The sequence below is a fragment of the Zalophus californianus genome, chromosome 1, assembly GCF_009762305.2.
Source record: "Zalophus californianus isolate mZalCal1 chromosome 1, mZalCal1.pri.v2, whole genome shotgun sequence".
Classification (NCBI taxonomy): Eukaryota; Metazoa; Chordata; class Mammalia; order Carnivora; family Otariidae; genus Zalophus; species Zalophus californianus.
In genome coordinates this window covers 22071106-22090399 of record NC_045595.1, presented here as the reverse complement: position 1 = coordinate 22090399, position 19294 = coordinate 22071106, and the positions used below count along the sequence as shown (strand labels likewise).

The following is a 19294-nucleotide window of genomic DNA, read 5'->3' as shown; positions in this document are numbered from 1 at the left end:
AAGTTGCCAAAATATCTTACAAATTGGAAGGACCCTGAAGATGGCTTTGCCCAAACTACAGATGCCAGCCAGATGCAAAGGGCAGGCCAGCTCTCATCCTGGGCTGCACATTCCAACTGCCTGGGGCTGGCTCTTTTGCAGAATCTGATGCCCAGGTCCCACTCCAAGGATTCTTATCTCCTTGGTCTGGGGTATGCCAGAGCTTTGGGAGTTTTAAAAGCTCCCAGGTGATTCTAAGGTGCTGCTCGAATAGGGAACTCCAGTCTTAAGCCAGGGTAAAGCTGGGCACATCTTCAGGTGGTCACTCACGTCAACAAATTCCTTTTGGTCTGGATGGGCCATAGAGAGGGGAGCCCCTAGAAAAGCCCACTCAGGCTGTTACAGCTGAGCAGTGGGTTCTTTTGGAGTTGATGAGGGCTCAGTACCCAGACGATGCAAACAGGTTAACTGTAACCCCATCTTGCCCACAGAGGGTGGAGGAGGCTTGGAAACACAGCAGGCTTTGGAGGCTGTGGTTGGAACATGGGTGAGCTGATGCCCTGTGTGATCCTGGGATCAATGACAGAATGCCCTCAGAGGCTGAGACTGGGAAAGGGTTCACTCCCTGGGTAGTTTTCCAAAGACAGCCACCAGGGCTGTGTGGTCAGTCCTCAGTGGAGAGGATTCCAGTGCCATCTCCGGGCTTGGGCTGGAGGCCCTCAGCAGTTCCTTCCAACCCTGAGGGTCAGTGTCTTCAGCTGGGAACCCCACAGGGAGATGGCCCTCAGCCTGAGGAGGCCAAACTGTGTGCCTGGGTCCAGAAGTCTCCTTAGATCCTGGGGTACACCTGATGACCCTCCAGCCCCTTTGCACAGGGTTCTCAGGCAGGCTCTTGAGATGTAGGTTTGGGGTCCGCCCACAGTAACTACAGGAGCCAAACAATCCCTGAGCTTCCCAAGTGCAACCAAAGAGACCAGTCCGCATTTGCTGTATTAATCCCCATCTCTTCCCAGAAAGGCTTAGATGATGTGGTTTTCCACTCCAGACAGGAAGCGAACCAGCATCACAGAACATGCTGGAGAACCTGCTCTTTGGAGGTGGGAGTGGGGAAGAGCCTCCCTCTGGCTACTTCTGACCTGACACATAACACTTCTGGGAGAGACAGCTTCTGTATATGGGAATGCTGAGCCTATGTCCAGAAATCAGTGACCTGGTCCCCAGAAAAAGGCTGGCACCTGGAACGGAGGGCTGAACAACCAGAAGCTGAGTACAGCTGTCGGTCACCAGGTCAGGGACAATTCCTGGGCCCCTGGGAGGGAGCTCCTTACTAACTTTTCACATGCCTTCAGTAAGAACAAGGCAGTCATAGCTTCTGCACAAGTATTTGGCTGCCCCAGCAATAATGATAGTGGGAAAGGACTCAGTGCTGGCAACAGCCACTGCCCAGGTTAGGGAAAGTGGGGTGCTGGGTCATTTTACCATTCGAGGCACCAACAGGCATCCGAGGGTGAGCAAAGGTGAGCCTGCCAGTCATCATCTGACATTTTAGCAGCTTGATGATGTTATGACCAGATGTGATAAAGACAAATCTGTGAGAGCCATCAAACCATGGTCAGAGCAAGGGGGGGGGGGAGGTACATAGGCAGGGGCAGCAGAAGGGGGCTGAGGGGGCATCAAGCAGGACAACAGAAAGGGCCATCCAAAATGTTTTGCAAACTACAAACGCAAGCTAGATTTCTCATTTGCAGGCTAGATCAATCATTCTTGAAGACAATGCTGGCAAGCCACACAGCCAAGCATGACTGGCCAAGATGGCCCTGGCCCAGACCCCAGGTGGAGACGGGGACCCAGGGGATGGGAAACAATTTAGATGACCACGACCCATAAATAGCACACCCGGTGAAACTCAGTGAAAACCAAAGGTGGGGAAGCCACAAACAGGTATACAGTCTTTAAAGTGCTTTTGCTTTAACAACGACATCACCGTATATATGTTTATATATACTTGCCGCTACAATTTTCTAAAAATAAAACCAACATGAAAATCAATTAGGCAACAGAAAAGAAAGATCAACAGAGGTTGGGGGAGAGAGCACAGCAAGTTAAATATTGCAGAAAATGATAACTTATCATAGCTAAAAACAGCCAACATGGACGAAGGGTGTTCAAACTGAGCTGACCCAGGAGCTTGGGGGGTAAGGCCAGCCCAGGGATAGGATGTGAGTTGCTCCTCTGCGGAACCTGGCATGTGTGGGAGAAGGGGCTGGAGGAATTAGCAGCTCCACCATTAACAGTTATACCATCAGAAGTTAAGGACATCCAGTCTCTTTTATCTTTGTGCCCATAGCCTGCAAACTGTATGTGCCCAGGACACACGTGTTGAGAGACTGAATACATGAGAAGGTGGCTTTGAGCATTTGCCCTGCACTGCGGCCCAGCCCAGAACTGCTGAGACCTCCTAAGGGGTTCTGTTGGCCTAGGGTGGACAGCTGGTTTTGCCACCAGCCGAGGGAGCTTTTGTCTCGGGCTATATCTGACCAGGGGAAAAGTCACTGACTAGAAAATGGCATGAGAATGGTCACCGGCGTGATTTTGAAAGTCTGATGGAGTGCCAGAAATGGGCCCAATGAAAGCCTGTTTTGTGCAGACACCCCAAAGTCAAATGCTAACTAGAAAGTTCGGTGTGCGTTTTTGTACCACTGCAGCTTTCCTGACGGATAACACATGAAGAAGGATATGTCTGCGACACTGATGAGCAAGGTGGGGCCAGAGGGGACAGGCACGGTGTGCTCCTGCCCCCAGCATATGAAGGGGCAGCCGGAAAGCTGGGCACGTGCTGTCAACTGAGGGCACCAGCGCCACACCCTGCCAGCCAGCGGGGGGGGGGGGGGGGGGGGGGGGGGGCGGGGAATGAGGCATTGGAGAGCTGGCTTGCTGGCTCAGTGAACAAACTTCGGCCACATCCTGGTACCCAGAAACCCAGCATTTATGCCCACCACCTGCACATCCCTTTCAGCACAGAGCACTCCAGGGAGAACTGCTGAAACTGTAGTTTATTCTCTTTTCATTTCCATTACAGACCATCTCTGACTTACGTAAGGGTCTGTGCCAGAATTTTCACGTAAGCAGACTTTGACAAAGGTTGTAAGTAATTTACGTCAGGAGATGGTTAAGCAGGCAACGTCTGGTCATAAACTCAGGAGAGAGCTCATGGCAGCCCAGTTAGGGTCCTGCTGTTCTGCCATTAGCATTAGATTATTTTATAACCAAGCATAATTTACACATTTGAATGACAATTTTATAGCTGAGTTATGGGATATTTCACATAAAGTGCAATTTATCTAAGTCTGGGCTCACGGAGGTTGGGGGATGTATCTTCCTGGGTCTAGCAAAATACCACTTTAGTCCCTTGTCATGGCATGGATTGGGGTGTTGTGAGGCATACATCACACCCTCGTGGACATGTCTTACAGTCCATTTCACTTGTTAGTCCACGGAAAGTCTACACTTGGATAATAGCCTTTATCTCCCTAATACTTCAAGTTTTGTAACCAGCATTTTCACAAATATCTGCATCATTTTATCCCCCCGACACACCTACGAAGCAGGGAGGGCAGATATCATTTGCCCCAGCTGATCCATGGGGGAACTGAGGCCCAGGTCCAACAAGTCAGTTTTGAACCAAGACCAGAACTGTCAGGCCTTAGGAGTGCCGGGCCAGCGGCCGTCCCACTGGTCTGTGATCTAGGCTTGGCTTAGCCCCAAAGCAGCGGCATAAAGAGGGACTGCACCATCCTTATTTGACACAGGCTGTCTGGACACCAGGATGGGCCGTACAATCCTGCAGATGTCAGCCAGGCAGAGCAAGGAGGTCCCTTCCCAGCCAGGGGTGGGGGAGGAGGGCGGGGCTGGCCACATGGAGCAGGAAGTCAACACCGCACAGCAGCCCCACCCCATGCTCCATTCATCCCCGGCACGGGCTCTACACAACTGGGGCACACACACTGGACACCCACTAAGACTTGTGACAAACTGGGGACAGACCAGGTGAGCAGGGCCATTTGTGCCGGCCTCAGGTCCTTCTGGTTCAGGCATGGGTTAGATCCAAGAACGACTGGAAAGGGGGCAGTGCTCCCCTTTCTGGAGCCTCTTAATTTTGAAGGAGGGTTCTCAGGATGGTTCTGGAAGGGTGGGTCACTCCATCTACCACACTGCTGCTGCACTTGTTTCCTTATTAAAGGGCTCAATCAAGTGCAACAGAGGAGAATGGACACCCTGTCCTCATACACACTCAGCCCTCCTTCCCCTGGTCCATGAGATCACCATCGTTTGGGGAGCTAGGACAGGGTACTCCCCAGTGTCACTAGTCAGACTCGGCAGGTGCACATGATACAGGTGAAGGCAGCAGCAGTCACGTGTTCATGGCGTGGCTATGAAGCCCCGCCCCCCCTTCCCTTCACAGAACCATTGTAGGTACCAGGGCACACATTATGAACCCCATTTTGCAGCTGGAAAAATCTGAGGCACAGGGCAGTCAGGTGCCCAGCCGAGGTCACACAGCTAGCGCGTGCTAATGTTCACATTCTCACATAAATTAACTCCCGGCCCTTCACAGGCTCCTAAGAACTTCTCTTTTTAAAATAATGTTTGGCTCCAAAATGGCCATTCTACATTTCCTTCTCTACTCTCTTTCAGGGGAAGGGGGCGGGGCGGGGGAGGGGAGGCTACAAAATGTTCTTCGTCTTCTAAAATAAATGTATGCCCGAATTTCTTAAGTGTAGAGAGACCCATGGATACGGTTTCTAGGCTCCTGAGTGTCAGACTTAACAGAAACAATCACGTCACAGGACACAAAGTTTGCTACTTACATTCACTTCAGTTATAGCAATATCAACGACGCTACCAACAACAATTAAGGCATCAAAAGTGTTCCATGCATCAGTGAAATAGTGCTGTTAGGGCAAGCATTCAGAAGCCACAGAGGAGAGGAAGCACAACAGGAAAAAAGAAGAAAAGGACAGTGTTATAAAAAGGGAACATTCTAGCATTATGCCACCCGGCTACTTGAAAAAAAATCACCCTAAAACAAACATGTTATAGGTACGTCACTTTGGGTGTTGCTGCTGACACAGCAAATAAAAACAATGAGAGACGCCTGTCTTGCCCTGCCTACCAGCGACTCGGGAAACGCTGCCCGGGTCAGCCCTCCGAAAGGTGCTCTGTGTCTGCAAAGGCCTGGGATAAAGCTCGACCCTCACAAGCCTCTTGTCCACAGCTCTCGTGAGGAAATTCCTGGTTTTAGATCCAGTGAGGTTGGGGCCTGTGACTTGTCCAGGTGATGCCAGTGCGGGGCGGGGAGCGGAATGTGCAGACAGAGAGAGGACACGAGGCGGGCGGCCACGGCGGGCGCATACTCACGTCGGCTTCGCTGAGGGCCACGTCTATAATGCTGCCGATTACGATGAGGGAGTCAAACGTGTTCCAGGCGTCACTAAAATACCCCTGGACAGAGCAGGCAGGGGGCAGACGTTTATGAGCACGTAGGAATGGAAACGCCACACGGATCATACGGGGACATATCGGAGGCCCCGCCGTACCCATGGCAACCAGGTGGGGTGGGAGAGCCAAAGGGAGGCAACAGTACCGTTGACTGGCGGAAAGGGACACAGGCTGGGGGGCACCTGCATGTGTGAGAGAGGGCGCGCACGCACACACGCACGCGCACGCACACACGCACGCGCACGCACACACGCACGCGCAGTGCAGACCCATGGCCCCGAGCGGCCCCAGACCAAGCGGAGTTTGTGCAGGGCAGAGGCGCCTCTGAAAACCCTGCCGGTGCAACTAGGGTCACAACTTCAAGCTGTCACAAGAGGGTGTGCGGCCCTTCTAAGTTTGCAACCCTTACACAGGAGAGTCAGCAGGCCCTCCCCCTACTCCTTCCCCAAGTTTTTTCTCTTCTCCCAATTAAAGAACACCGTGACCAGCCTTTCACACGTTCTTTCTGTGCTCTTAAAACAAATCAGTAGCTCCTCCTGCTCCTCACCAGTGAAAGGATTATGAAGGGTGTGCTCTGTCCTCATAGAGCCCTTGGCCTCACTGGGACAGAGGCACAGTGAGGCACGCAGTCCAGGGCACAGAGTGGCGAGGCGTAGTCACTCCGGTCTGTGGGTAAGGGTGTTGTGTAGGGAGCCCACACGGGTCTTACGAGGGAAAAGCACAGTCAAGGGTGATGCTGCACTAAGGCTCCCACTGGCCTCGAGAGAATCCTCCCTGTACCCCAGCTCTCCTCCCTTCTCTCTCCACCCTCCAGGCTAGGAGGACTCCTTGCCATCCCTCAGAAGCACCAACAGGTTCTTCCCCCTCTCTCAGCGGCAACAGCAATCCCAGCCCTCTCCACCCTGACTCTGCCCAAATCCACTTCCTCCAAGGTCAGACCAAATGCCAGCTCCTTGAAGGGACCTTTTCAGATCCTCCTGATCTCTGCTCTGCCTCTCACATGTCCTCGTCACTGAATTTGGGGTCTCTGTCTGCAGCTTTAACCCACTGAAAGCCCTCTGAGGATGAGTACCATGCTGACTCTTCCGTCCCCTCCCCCACTAGCCCCACTCTCTACCCCAGAGCCTTGATCCCATTGCTCCACACACTGCAATGTCTCTTTCTTCCACCGACCTAGCATCCTACCATCATTCAGATCCTCCTATCTTGCAACAAGCATGAAGGCACGATGTCTGACTGTGACTTATAAATCCGTGTATATCTATGTGGCATACATTTTATGTATGCGCTCTCGTGGGCTCCGCACGGTAGGTGCTAAATTCATGCCTGCTGTCTCCTGACAGCCCCTGGAAACTCTTGGTCAGAAGGGTGGGGGTGGGCACTACGCATAGAGGCTTCTGGTTGCATGGTCGACGACTCTATCTGAAAATCAACTGTCTTTTCAAAAAGTTGGAACATGTTTTGGAAATAAAAAAAAAAAAATCCAGTTCTGAAATATATAAAAAGGGGCCAAGCATGGTTACAACTGGGTACACTTAGTGAGGATAAAGAAAACCAGAACAGAAGGTACTTTGAAGTTTCAGGTCCCATCAACTTGTGATCACATGCAGGCCCCAAGAAAGCCACTGCTGAGCCCCAACCTTTGATGACACGATAGAAAGTGTGCACGTGTTGGTAATCCTAATAACTGGAGTGGGGCTATTTGTTCTAGTTACTGTTGATCACGCACTCCAAGTACAATTACGGGGGAGCTAGGACACTAATTGATGGTTTGGACTTTTAAAAAATTTCATCTTAAATGATGTAAGATTTTCCCACCCAACCTGCCATGACCCCTCACCCACTCTTCACCTCTCCCCTCCCCTTCTCTGTCACACGTTGCCTCACTGACTGGCATCCGCCCAGACCCCTCATCTCAGGCCTCCAACAAGTAAACAAAGGGATTCTGCCTGCATCAACCCTGCCGACCTGTGTACACAAGTCAAGTCTTAATGAACACCACGTTTTGCACCTTCTAGCTTTTCTTCCCAATGCTCTGTGATTCTTGGCTGGCCGACTGGGGCAAGGCCAGCCACTCTGAGGGCTAGACTAGAGCCACTGAGCATGCTGGTCACACTGGCTGGTCAGGACACAAAGAGCTTGTGCCTGGACCCAAAGGAGCGCATCACTTCCTTCACAGAGAAGACCTCATAACACAAAAGTCACTTGGGTCAAGTGCTAAGCGCTGCCGTGGGGGTGTCGGGGTCCCTTATTTACATTGTGTGGATAGGTGACAAACAGGCATTTGACCAGCAGCCGTGCCACAAGCTACTCTGAGGACCAGAGCCTTCCCTTCCTGGATTTAACAGCATCTCCAAAGCTAAGGAGAGTTTGGTGATCGTTCCCATCTCCCCTAGAGAGGAGCTGATGCCTCACTGAGACAGCTGGGCGCCTGTAACAGTCAGGCCTCCGGGGTAGGGAGAGCAGCTGAAGACCCTGAGTTCCTCCTCCTCTCCTGTCCAGGCACAAGACCAGCCCCCGCCCACAGCTGTACCCCACGTGCTACTCCTCCCACTATAGTAGGCTGTTCACCTGAGGCCAAGGCCACCACCCGCGCCCCCACTTTGGACTTTATTCCTGAATAGCTCCTCCCCTGCTTTTCCAGAATTATCAGTACTTACCTCTGAATCATTCCCATTGGCCTACACACTATCCTCCAACTGGCCCATTCTGGTCCACTGTGGTACATGAAATCACCTTAAACCAATGCAATAGGGGCTTCCCATTTGGGGTCCTCGAACATTTTGGCAATCTCGTCAACTCTCTTCAGAAGATCCCGCACACTCACAAATTGTGCCCAAGTCCTAGAGGACTCCTGGACTGAAGGTACCTACCCCTAATGCAGACAACGGGAGGCTCGAGCTGATGCAGGTGGCTGGAATCACAAGCTCAGACAAGGTGGCTATGCCAGGGGGCCAGCGGAGGCAGAAAAAGCCAGGCTCTCTTTCTCCCCACATCTGATTCCCTGTTTAGTAGCCTCCTATGTGATCAAATCACTGTCGAATGAGCATGACTCAGTCCCCCACCCTTTCCCCACCAAAGTCACCACAGTGTCTGGGCAACCAGAAGATGAGACAAAGGGCTTCTGGCAGAGGACCCATCCCCGTGCCCTCTTCTCTTGGCCAAAAATGACAGGTTCTCCTGCCACTGAATGCCCAGGCCAGGGCCCCTCAAGTGGAACCAGCAGTCCCTAGCACTCAGCCAGAGTCAACTCTTATTTTTTGTCGAGTCCTACAGGCTTGGAAAGACCACGCAAGTCAGCCACATGTGATAATCTCTATTATTCAGAAACATGTCTGACTCAGAAATTTTAAATCATAAAGCAGACTCATGTGGGCATTAGGGCCAGGAACTTTCAAGATTTCCAAGAACTCTGAGAGTCTGTCAGACAGACGTCTGTCCACGTTGCTCCTGACTATGGGGTCCTGGAAGCAGAGCTGGAACTCCAGCCGGGATATAGCACACAGGTGTGGCATGTGTGTGCGTGTGCGTGTGCGGAGGGGTAACGTGTTGGCGGGGGGTAATGTGTGTGGAACAGAAACAAGAGAAGCAGCCCGAGTCCGGGTTCTTTCTGCTGCCTGGAGTCCCTCTCATCTGCAGATCTGAAGGAGCCCTCACAAATCACCCGGTTTTGTGGTTTACCATGGCAGCCAGGTCACTCAGCAATTTCTGCTGGGGACTATTTGGGCAGTGCTGGACCCAAGAGATGACCCACAGCACCAGATTTCAGTAGACACCATAACTGACAGCTTTCTAACTAGCACAAGCCTTTCCAGAGGTCAAGCGGGGGCTTACAGGAAAGCATTCACCTTTGGCCACTCTACTCCGATCAGATATCCTGTGACAGAAAATACCCTGCGTACCATCTCATGTCAAGAGGCTGCACCTACAGGCTCATCTGTTTATGCCTTTCTTCATCCCACCCACCCTTACTGAGCGGCCAGCATGGAGCAGGCATTGTGTGGGACGCAGGAGACCCAGCCTGTGACCTCAAGCAGCCTCTCAGCAGTTAACGGAGAGATCCAAAGAAGTATTGATCATGACATCGCCCAGTAAGCATCTAGTGGACATGCAGGTGAAGGGAAGAACAGACTTTGGCTGAACTGGTAGGGAAGATGTCACAGAGGAACCCACATTTCATACAGGCCTCAAGCAATAACAAGACAAAAGAAGGGCTTCCATATACAGAAGCCCATGCCATGGAAAGGTCTGGCTTAACAGCTAGGGGTGGGGAGTGTAGAAGGAATGACGGGGAAGCAAGGCAGAAGTGCAAATGGGCCAAGGTTTGGTGGAGGACTTTGAACATGAGACTAAGAAAATTCTAAGGTGTGGTTTTTTGTTTGTTTGTCTGTTTGTTTGTTTGTTTTTGCTCAGGCAACAGGTGGCTGGTACCAGAGTTTCGTTGTGGAAGATGAGCAGAGAGGGGCTGGGCGGGGGTGAGGGATGGGGGAAATTTAGCAGTCCAGGGAAAGGAGGGGCAGGAGAGGTCTGGATGACATGGATGGCCGGAGAAGCTCTGGGCCTGTAAAGCATTTTCCACGGGAGAAGGGGACCAGGAGAGCACCCTGAGAAACTGACATCGAAGACAAAGGCCGAGCCCACGAGGTCTGGCGCAACGTTCTAGCTAAGGAGAAGAATGTTTGGTCTCAAGTATTATTTGGCATTAAAATAGATCACCTAAAAGAGATGTGGTCACTGACAAACTGTAAAGACTATCAGATGTTCTTTCTAGGAGATGGAGGGTGTCCTCCAAAGAGATTGTTAACACTTTGTTAAGAGCCTGTATTCCTGCCAGGGGCCCTGGGACAGGGAATGCCGTCCCAGGAGGCTGGTGGTACCAATGCTGGTGTCCACGGTACAGCGGCTCTGCACCGGCAGAGGAGAACAGCTCCAAAATACTCTCCTCTTCCCCCAAACCCAACTACCCTTTACTTCTCCAAAGCCCAAGTGGCCAGGAGTACAAATTAGTCATTTTCAAGGTAGAACCAAGATCAAAATGCAGACCTGGGAACCAAGCGTGGCTCTTCGGGGAAAAGCCCGCGGCCGAGGCAGCTAAGCTGGACAAAGGCAGGTGACATCCACAAGCACAAAGAGGGAGCCCCAGCAAATTGGAAGTGCTCTTTATTCCTGCAGGAGACAGTACTTTGGGGGAAGGCCCTTCTTCTTCAGTTTCCCTCCTTGGAGCAAGAGAATTCATCGGACACGTCCAGTGGCTTCCCCTGGGAGTACCAGAGGGAAAGGCCAGGGAAGTGGGCTTATCTTACTTCAGTTAGGACCTCCCTTTTAAAAGCCTAGGATGGCACAGTCACCTCCCAGTCAAAAGCACAATCTAGAGTCTGCAAGGTCAATGCCAGATGGTGGGTTTTCCCTTGGGGAGTAGATGTAATACACTCAACGGCCTCCTTGCTTTCCCCTAATTCTGCTCTTTGGCTTCTTGCCACCTTGCACTCTTGCCTAGAACCAATGCTCAGAACAGCTCTTCCCATTCCGTGAGGCTGCTTCCCCGGCCAGGGCAGCTCCCCAGCTCTGAGTTTCCTACCTCTGCCTCTCCACCTCAACCCTCCCCTCCCTGCTTATGGAGGCGGGATGACCTGACCTGCTGAGTCCTCGAGCCACTTCTCCCTAAATGTGTGCTCTTGGCAGGCCCCACCTCTCTGGCAGGTTCTTGAATACGGAAGTCCCCACGGTCAGGTTTCCCGACTTCTTTTAACCCATCCTCCTCACAGCGCCTTCCCATCCTTCAGGAAGGATTTTGTCCAGCTTCACTGTCTGTATCTGAATCCCAGGACAGCAGCAACCCCATCTCTCCTGACAGATGCTGGCAAGTTTTCCTAGAAGGTGTGCCCCTCAATGTGGAGAACACTGCCCCAAAGGGCCCTGTAACCAACTCCTCACAGAGACAAAGGCTTTCCTGAGAGGAGACCCACAGGCTAGGGTTCCCACGTGGCCCTCTGTCCCATGCGGCCACCTCCTGGAAGACTCTCCCTTTGGCAGCCTCTATGACCTTGCTCCTCAGCCCGACTTCCCTCTGATGAGAGAGGAGGGGTCTCACCGGCTTCTTAGTCAAAGCCTACTCCCCTGGGCTTGCTTTGTCAACCCAGAAGAGGAAAAACAAGGAAAAGTCAGGGAGCATTTTAAGAAGGGCTTTGTTTCTTTTTTTTTTTTTTAATTTTATTTTATTATGTCATGTTAGTCACCATTCATTACATCATTAGTTTTTGATGTAGTGTTCCACGATTCATTGTTTGCATATAACACCCAGTGCTCCATGCAATACGTGAAGGGCTTTATTTCTTGGTGAACTGATTCTCTCCCCATCCTCAACACAAAATCTGTCTATCCTGGCTTCGGTGAGCGCAGAAATAGCACTCCTCAAGCACAGAGATGCTCCTATTGCTGTTTCATGCCACGGAAATATCTTGCTGGGCAAAACAACAAAACAGCACAATTTCTAGCGGAAATCACTCATTTTAAGACTCTGATTAATCAGTACTGATTAAAAATTAGCTACTCATTTCCCTCCTGATATCACCAGTTTGATCACATACCACCAAAACCCTCCTCCCAGGTTTGATATCAGTGGTTTACTGGGCAGAGGGGTGTATGAGCCCTTTGGTGCACGGGCCCGCTGGCGGGTGCGCGTTCACACACGGACACACACGCACTCTCACGTACACATGCCATGGGCGAGTGTGTCTTCTCTTCAGCCCAGAGCAAGCTCTGAAACATTTCAGAGCTTAATCACCAGGCAAGGGAGGACAAGGCAAGGGGATCTAGAAACGTTCAGTGGGTAGGTTCCATGTTGTCTCTCTCAAGTCCTTTTGATGTTCTTACTTGGCAACCTTTTTCATCACTCCAGACAACTATTGTTCAGAGAAGTAAAGGTGACAGGGAAGCAAACCAAAACTCTCAAAGGAAATTAAGATGAATTTGAAAAAGGAGGAGATGTTTATGTATGTAGATATGGACAAGTCACAGTACATAACATCTGGCCATGCATAAGGTGCCAAATTTGACCCCGCTGCAATCACCCCAAGTGATCACTTACAAGTGTCCTTTCTTTTTGGTCCACAAAGATCTGATAAAGATTGCATAAAAATTAATTCAAATTAAAGAAAGGAACAGTTTTGGATTAGAATTCCAAGGAAATATGGAGTATGTGAAATGATCATATCATAATCCAAGTCTCAGTAAAACCAGTGTTTTAGGTGTAAGGTGTCTTACGCCCAGACGAACCAACAACCGGGTCCCCAGATTCTGTCACTGCCTCATACTGAGAGTTTGGGGCTTTGCTAGCAAAGAAGCAGAGGGTCCAACGTCCCCCAGCTCAGCCCGAATTTGCTCCTCTATCTACACTTTAGAACGAGGGGGCCATCATGACTTGAGGATGATGGTGGTGGCCGTCACGGTCAGAGTACTGACACATGACAGCATGTTACCACATGCCAGGCACTCTTCTAAGCATGGCACAGATAGTAAATCTTTACCCCTCCCAACCACCTTGTGAAACAGGGCTGGTAGTGTCTTCATTTTGTGGGTGAGGAAAATGTTAAGGAACGTTAAGGAACTCAATCACGTCAGCAAGTGGGGAGTATGGATTTGGATCCAGAGTTGGGTGTGCTCTTAGACACTGTTCTGTCAGCCTCTTCCACCACAGACGCTGATAATGATGGGGCTGGATCTGCTCCCTCCCAAAGGCGACACGATATGCTGACTAGTCCAACAGTGTTTAACAAATTTCATGTCTTGTTTTGTCTTAAAGTCAAGCAACATTTTTCTAAGTCAAATAAATGGTAAGCACTCTCCAAATGGTAGAACTTTCCATAAAAGGTGAAAAAGAGGCTGTAGACCAAGGACAAATAAAACCAAGGTCTTTCTCCTGGAAACCTAAGAGTCAAATCAAGGCTGAATTCTTTCTGATGGGTTCTGTTAAAACAGTTTCTCTAATGCTAGAGCAATAAGGCCAGTTTCCCTGAGACAGCATGATGGGCTCTTTTAGAGAGAAAACCCGGTTTCAAAACCATCTCTATTCTACAAATTCCCAATTCTGTCCCCCCTTCTTCTTTTTCTCAGAATTCTTTTCATGAGGTTTTGTTTTGTAGTTTTGTTTTCCCATATGTACCCAGATGCCCTAATCAGATTTGAATGTTCTCAGGTGATAACCCAGTTATCAGCCCCAACAATTCAGCGTCACTCGGTAACACAAGACGAACAGGAAGCGTGTGCTCCTCTAGAGTGATTCAGCAACAGCCTTTGAGAAGTGGGCTCAGAGACTCACCTTAGGTTTAAATGCGATGACTTTCAAAACCATCTCGACGGTGAACACCCCAGTGAAGACCATGTTCAGAATGTCCATGGCGTCATTAAACATCTTGGACTGCTCGTAGTGCTGTGGACAAAGGCAGAGGAATGGTTCTCAGGGGCCCAGGCCAGCCAGCCTCACAAAAGGAGGCTCCCCAGCCCCCTGCTGCCTGCAGGCATCCACCCTCTGCTTGGACATGGAGGCAGCCTCCACTGGTTCCAACGGCACATGGTTAACTCACCACAAAGCACAGGGGGGCCTTGACGAATGAGGATGATTGGAAGATGAAGGGGAAGACATCCATTTCCTCTGCTCAGGATGAAGGGAACCCACCCTTCCTCCCAGGATTTCTATTCAGGGCCTTGACCCAGGCACAAGGCAGAACCCACCCAAATGCTTATGACCAAAGACAGGATTTGGTTGGGGATAAATTTGATGCCATTTAGGTCCACGTTCAATAAAAGGCAATAACATCTTGACCTCACACTTTTCCCCTGCATCAGCATGGGGTCCTGCTCATTCATAAAGACTTCTTAAATTTAAAAAACATGCCAGAGAATGTATCCCTGGTGGCTTTTAGACCCATTTTCCAGACAGCACTGGGAGTTGGTTTGATTTGCTTAAGTTCTTAAAGTCAGTGTGGAAAGAGGATCTAGACCTTGGCCTTTGCTTCTGTCCTAGGGCAGTATCTACTTCACAGTATAACTGCTGGAAATGCTCACTGTTAATACCAACTTGGCCAACTGAAGGAAGTCAATGCCTTGCCCTCAGGGTAGCAAGAAGTAGCTATTTTGCAAGCTAAACTCTCCTCCATGACCTGGAAGATTCTCCACCACCATTCTAACCATTCTAAGAGCTCCTTGAAGACAGGAATGTGACTTATGTTTTTCAACATTGGGTGTTAACTCTGTGATGGGCCCAGCGCCAAGGGCCTGATGTGAATTATCCAGTGCAAACCTTACCTCTGATAATAGGTATGATAGATTTCCCATTTTGCCAGTGAAGAAAGCAAGGCTCAGGGGATTTAAATTGCCTTGCCCAGCTGGTAAGGAGTAAAGGCAGGATTGCAACGCCTGTCTGCCCCACTCCACACAGACCACGCTTTAGTCCTTAACTGCTCCCTGGCCTCAGGGGCCCCCAGTTAAGTGTTCATAGAATTGAATGCCAGGCTCAGGCCCCATGGAAATGTCACCTATGGTCACGCTGTACAGGCAGTCTCTTAAAACAAAAGAGCCACCTTAAACGCCTACCGTGAGAACTGTTAGCCAGAATGGGACTCTGGCCAAACTACAGCCCAGACTCATCAGAAAATCAAATGCATTCTCTTGTGAGGGGCGGCACTCTGCCCTCAGAATTTGGGGCAGGGGGCTGTGCAGAAGGCCCAGACGTGATCCCCACGGCTGTCTCCATTTTTACCTGCATGGCCAAGCAGAGTGTGTTGAGCATGATGAGGACAAACATCATGTATTCGAAAGGCGAGGAGTTCACCACGTACCAGAACTTGTACTGGTAGGGGTTTTTGGGGATGTATCTCCGCAAGGGACGTGCTTTCAAGGCGTATTCAACACACTGACGCTGCAACGGCAGAAAAGAGCAAGGAGGGGTCCTGAGCACACCCAAGGGAGGAGGACACCGGTCTCGTCTGCTCTGAAGGGGCACACCCACCGCAAGAGACCGTGGACCAGAGGAAGCCACTACAGCAATCCCCACAGGCACCACACCACATCACCGGCCACAGGCCCCTAGCTCCGCCAGCTCATCGGTTCCTCACAGCAACCCGGGGGTGGGGGTGGGGCGCGGTAAGCGGAGCACCCAGTGTGCTTCCATTTTCCTTATTAAAACAGAGGTCCAGACTGGGAAGTGCCTTGCCTGAGGACCTGCCTTTCCTCTACACTGGGGCGTTATGCCTGCAGTTCTGCCTGGGGCCACCTCGAGGAAAGGAAGCCAGGGAATGAGAGGCACAGAAAGCCTCCAGAGCCCAAGGGCCTGGTCTCACTCCCCAAGACTCGATCCACATGAGACACCTCTTGGGAGCCAGATGGTATTAACCACACGTGTCTAATGGTGAACTAGCTGTGTGTCTCCCTGGGACCTTCTGAGACTCCGGAGCTTGTGGTAGTCATGATGGCCAGAGCACTGTCCCTCCCACTCACTCTGGGGCTGAGGTTGGTCCACCCTTTGCAGGTCAGCGGGAGCCTCCAGCCCCTTCGGCTCAGCCAACGGCACCACTTGCTCCTAGACCCAGACTGACTCCCAGTCTCCCGCTTTGACCCTGGCTTCTGACTCCAGACAGGCTCCCTCCAATCAGGATCTGGCCCTGCTGCGACCTCACACACTGAGTCCAGGGCGCCCCCCCCCCCCCAATTTGAACCTGTTCTGGACCTCAAGAGATGACACAATGGTAGCTCAGGCTCTGCTCCCTGGCCAGTCTGGGCCTTGCCCTGATAGTCTTCTTCCGGGGGCTGGGAGGTGCTGCGGGGGCGGGGGGGGGGGGGGCGCGATGAAGAGCTGTGCCAGGCTTCCTGCTGACACTGATGGGATCTGAAGCAGTTCCCTGACAACTCAAAGCAACATCTTCCTACAAACCCAGCTGGCCCTGTCCTCACCACCCCAGTGGGCACAGCTGCAGCCCAAGACAGACTGCCCCACCACGGCCACTTCCCCTCAGGAAGCCCAGACTGGCAGATGACCCCCACCCCTTATGTCATCATCAAACAAGGGTGCTACCGAGCCAGGGCCCAGGGGTACTCCCAGAACAGATTCTCCATCTCGCCATCTGTTAGGGCAGGAAGGGGCCTCTAACAACAACTCCTGGGTGCCCTCAATCTAGAGAGAAGGGAGCAAGCCCAGAGAGGAGTTCTCCTGACCCCCTCACAACCTCATGCAATCAGAGTCAAAGGCCCCTGCTGCTATGAGACTGGTTCAAACAAGGCAGTAGATTACGAGAGAGTGACACCAGTGCAATCTTGGACCCAGGTTTAACATTAGTAACTTTCCCTGCAGTGGGATAGGTTACTTCTTCCTAAGTCAATGGTTTTTCAAGCAGGGGACATTAGGCAATGTCCAGAGAGGTCTTTTGGTTGTCAAAACCCAGGGCGGTGGGTTGCTACTGGAATCGAGGGGGTATAGGGCCAGGGATTCTACCGAACATCCTACAAAAGCACAACAAAGAATTACCTAGCCTAAAACGTCAACAGTGCTGAGGTGGAGGAGATCATCAGACAGGATCCCCCGTAAGGACAGTGGGAGAGGCAGCGGGTACTTTCTGGCCCCTGGCCACATCCCCCCACCAAGATTCTGAGCCATCACTAGCCAGTCACACCCGCAGAAGGTGGCCTAAACGTTCTTTGACTTCTCATCTGCAGGGTGGGGTGAATCACAATGACAAGGTCTAGTCTGTATCTGGGAAGCTCACTCTTCCCAGCAAGGACCCAGACTGGCCGAGAGGGTGCTGTGAACTGGGCCTGAGCCCCAGGACAGCCAGCAGGTGCACGCCCTTCTCTGGGCATGGAGGAAGCTGGCCAAAGACAAGCCACTCCTCTCTTGCTCAAGGGACAGAAGCCCAAACAGTGTGTGACTTTAACCTGATTTTTGTCCAGCTCACAGTTCTTATACTCTTTCTCTCCCTGCTCCTGAAATGTGACAATGACGAAGCCCACAAAGATGTTCATCATGAAGAAAGCAACGATGATGATGTAGATAATGAAGAAAATGGAGATCTCCACGCGGTGGTTGTAGACGGGGCCCACGTTCTCTCCATTTGAGTCGATGGCTTTATACAGCAACCTGGAGAACAGAAGGACCAGGTGAGTCCTGTCCCCCGCTCAGCCCAAGCAGCCCGACCATGGCGCCTCTTCTGACCACCTCCGTGGGTCCTGCCCATCAGAGCCCTCCCCGGGAGCCCACCCAAGGCCCCTGGATGCACACAGGTCTGAGGCACCCTCCTTGGCTGGCATTAGGCCCAGCTGGTCCAGGACCCTGGAGAGGGAACACCTGAGATGCATTTGGGGATTGATATTTTGAGGGCTGAAAAACAAAAGATTTCACAGCCATTCAACAATGCTCCTTTCTCCTGGTGGGAGAGAGGAAGGACACCACGTGTAAGACATTTGTGGAACTGAAAACTGTGCATATGCCAATGAAGAGAATAAGCAAGCAACCCGGGATTTCCAAAGAACTAAGAGAGGTTCCCCAAACTGAAATATACACAGAAATTAAATATACACTAAGCAGAACTCTCAACAGGAGGCGGGGGGGGGGAATTACTGTAACATCCCCAAGTTAAATTTATCCCCATATTGATGTAGATTCAGCACTGCCAAGGCACCCACCCCATGGTGCACTGTGCTAGCCACTTTCCCATCCATCTAGAAAAGCAGACATTACAGTCATCCCCAACACATGGAAGCTCAGGGAGGGATCTAAGTAACCAAAGTCACACTCCTTGGGGGCAGAGCCAGGAGACGAGCCCTGCTGCTCTGAGCGCCAAGGCCCAAGTCCAGTGGTTTCCCCTCGGCTGCCACCCTGGTTAACTAAAGCACACTGCTGAAAACCCAAGACTGCAGCCAGTGCCTCCCCCAGAGTGAAGGGGCTCGTTCCTGCCTCTCTGCTCCCCAGACCAATTCCCTAATGAACAAGCCCCACCCAACTATCCTCACACTGCACAGGATCTCCTGTCAGTAACTCCGACTCTCCCATGCAGCCAGAGAGTTCTGCCAGGCCCCGGAGAACCAGCCCGTCCACCTTTTGCCGTTCTTCTGGGTGTGGCAACTTGACATCGGAAGCCGTGCACGCATGTCCATTCAGGTGGCAGGAGCTAGCGTGGGTGTCAGAGCACAGAGTAACAAAGGAGCAAGAGACGTTCCTTTTGTAGTCTACCTCTTCCCTTCTTCCTGGATTTTTTTTTTTTTTTTAAACTTTACTCATCAGAATCCTAGCCATTCTTCAGAACCCTACTCTGCACATCTCTGATGCAACAGACCCTCCTGCCTGGTCTAACTGCCTGAGACTCTGAGTTTGGGCCTCAAAGGGAGGAACATGTCGAGACAACCATTTCTTCCACAGTGCTCAACACAGCATGGTGCATGAGGCCAGTACCAAAAGCACCTCTTATGAATGAGTGAGTGAGTGGGTCAAAGACACGGCATGGTGGCAGCCATCCATGTCCAGCACGTTTGAACTAGGAATGAAGATGGAATGAATGAATGAATGGATGGCTGGCTGGCTGGCTGGCTGGCTGGCTTGGGACACTCTCAAGATGTTCTCTATACTTACGCAGGCCAGCCCTCAAATGTGGAGACCGTGAACAGCGCCATCATAGCAGAAAGGACGTTGTCAAAGTTGAAATCACTATTTTGCCAGATCCTCTCACGGACCACAGGGTTATCAACATCCCCATCCTTGTAGAGGATGAAAAGCCCCCTAGAGAGGAAAGGAAGTGTGGGTCATCCTGGCTTGACATGCAATCAGTCACAG

At 51.4% G+C, this 19294-nt stretch overlaps 1 protein-coding gene across 4 annotated transcripts in view; it reads right to left on the bottom strand.

The window, feature by feature from the left end:
• The window catches only part of CACNA1D (calcium voltage-gated channel subunit alpha1 D), a 296432-nt gene that overhangs the window by 46067 nt on the left and 231071 nt on the right, over nt 1-19294 (bottom strand). For all 4 annotated transcript variants that reach the window (XM_035727534.1, XM_027583774.2, XM_027583772.1 and 1 more), the window contains 5 exons: nt 19094-19240; nt 17404-17605; nt 15236-15394; nt 13796-13906; nt 5398-5481 (listed from right to left, as the gene is read on the bottom strand). In XM_035727534.1, the coding sequence (XP_035583427.1) occupies nt 5398-5481; nt 13796-13906; nt 15236-15394; nt 17404-17605; nt 19094-19240 (703 nt within the window). The remainder of the gene's footprint in view (nt 1-5397; nt 5482-13795; nt 13907-15235; nt 15395-17403; nt 17606-19093; nt 19241-19294) is intronic.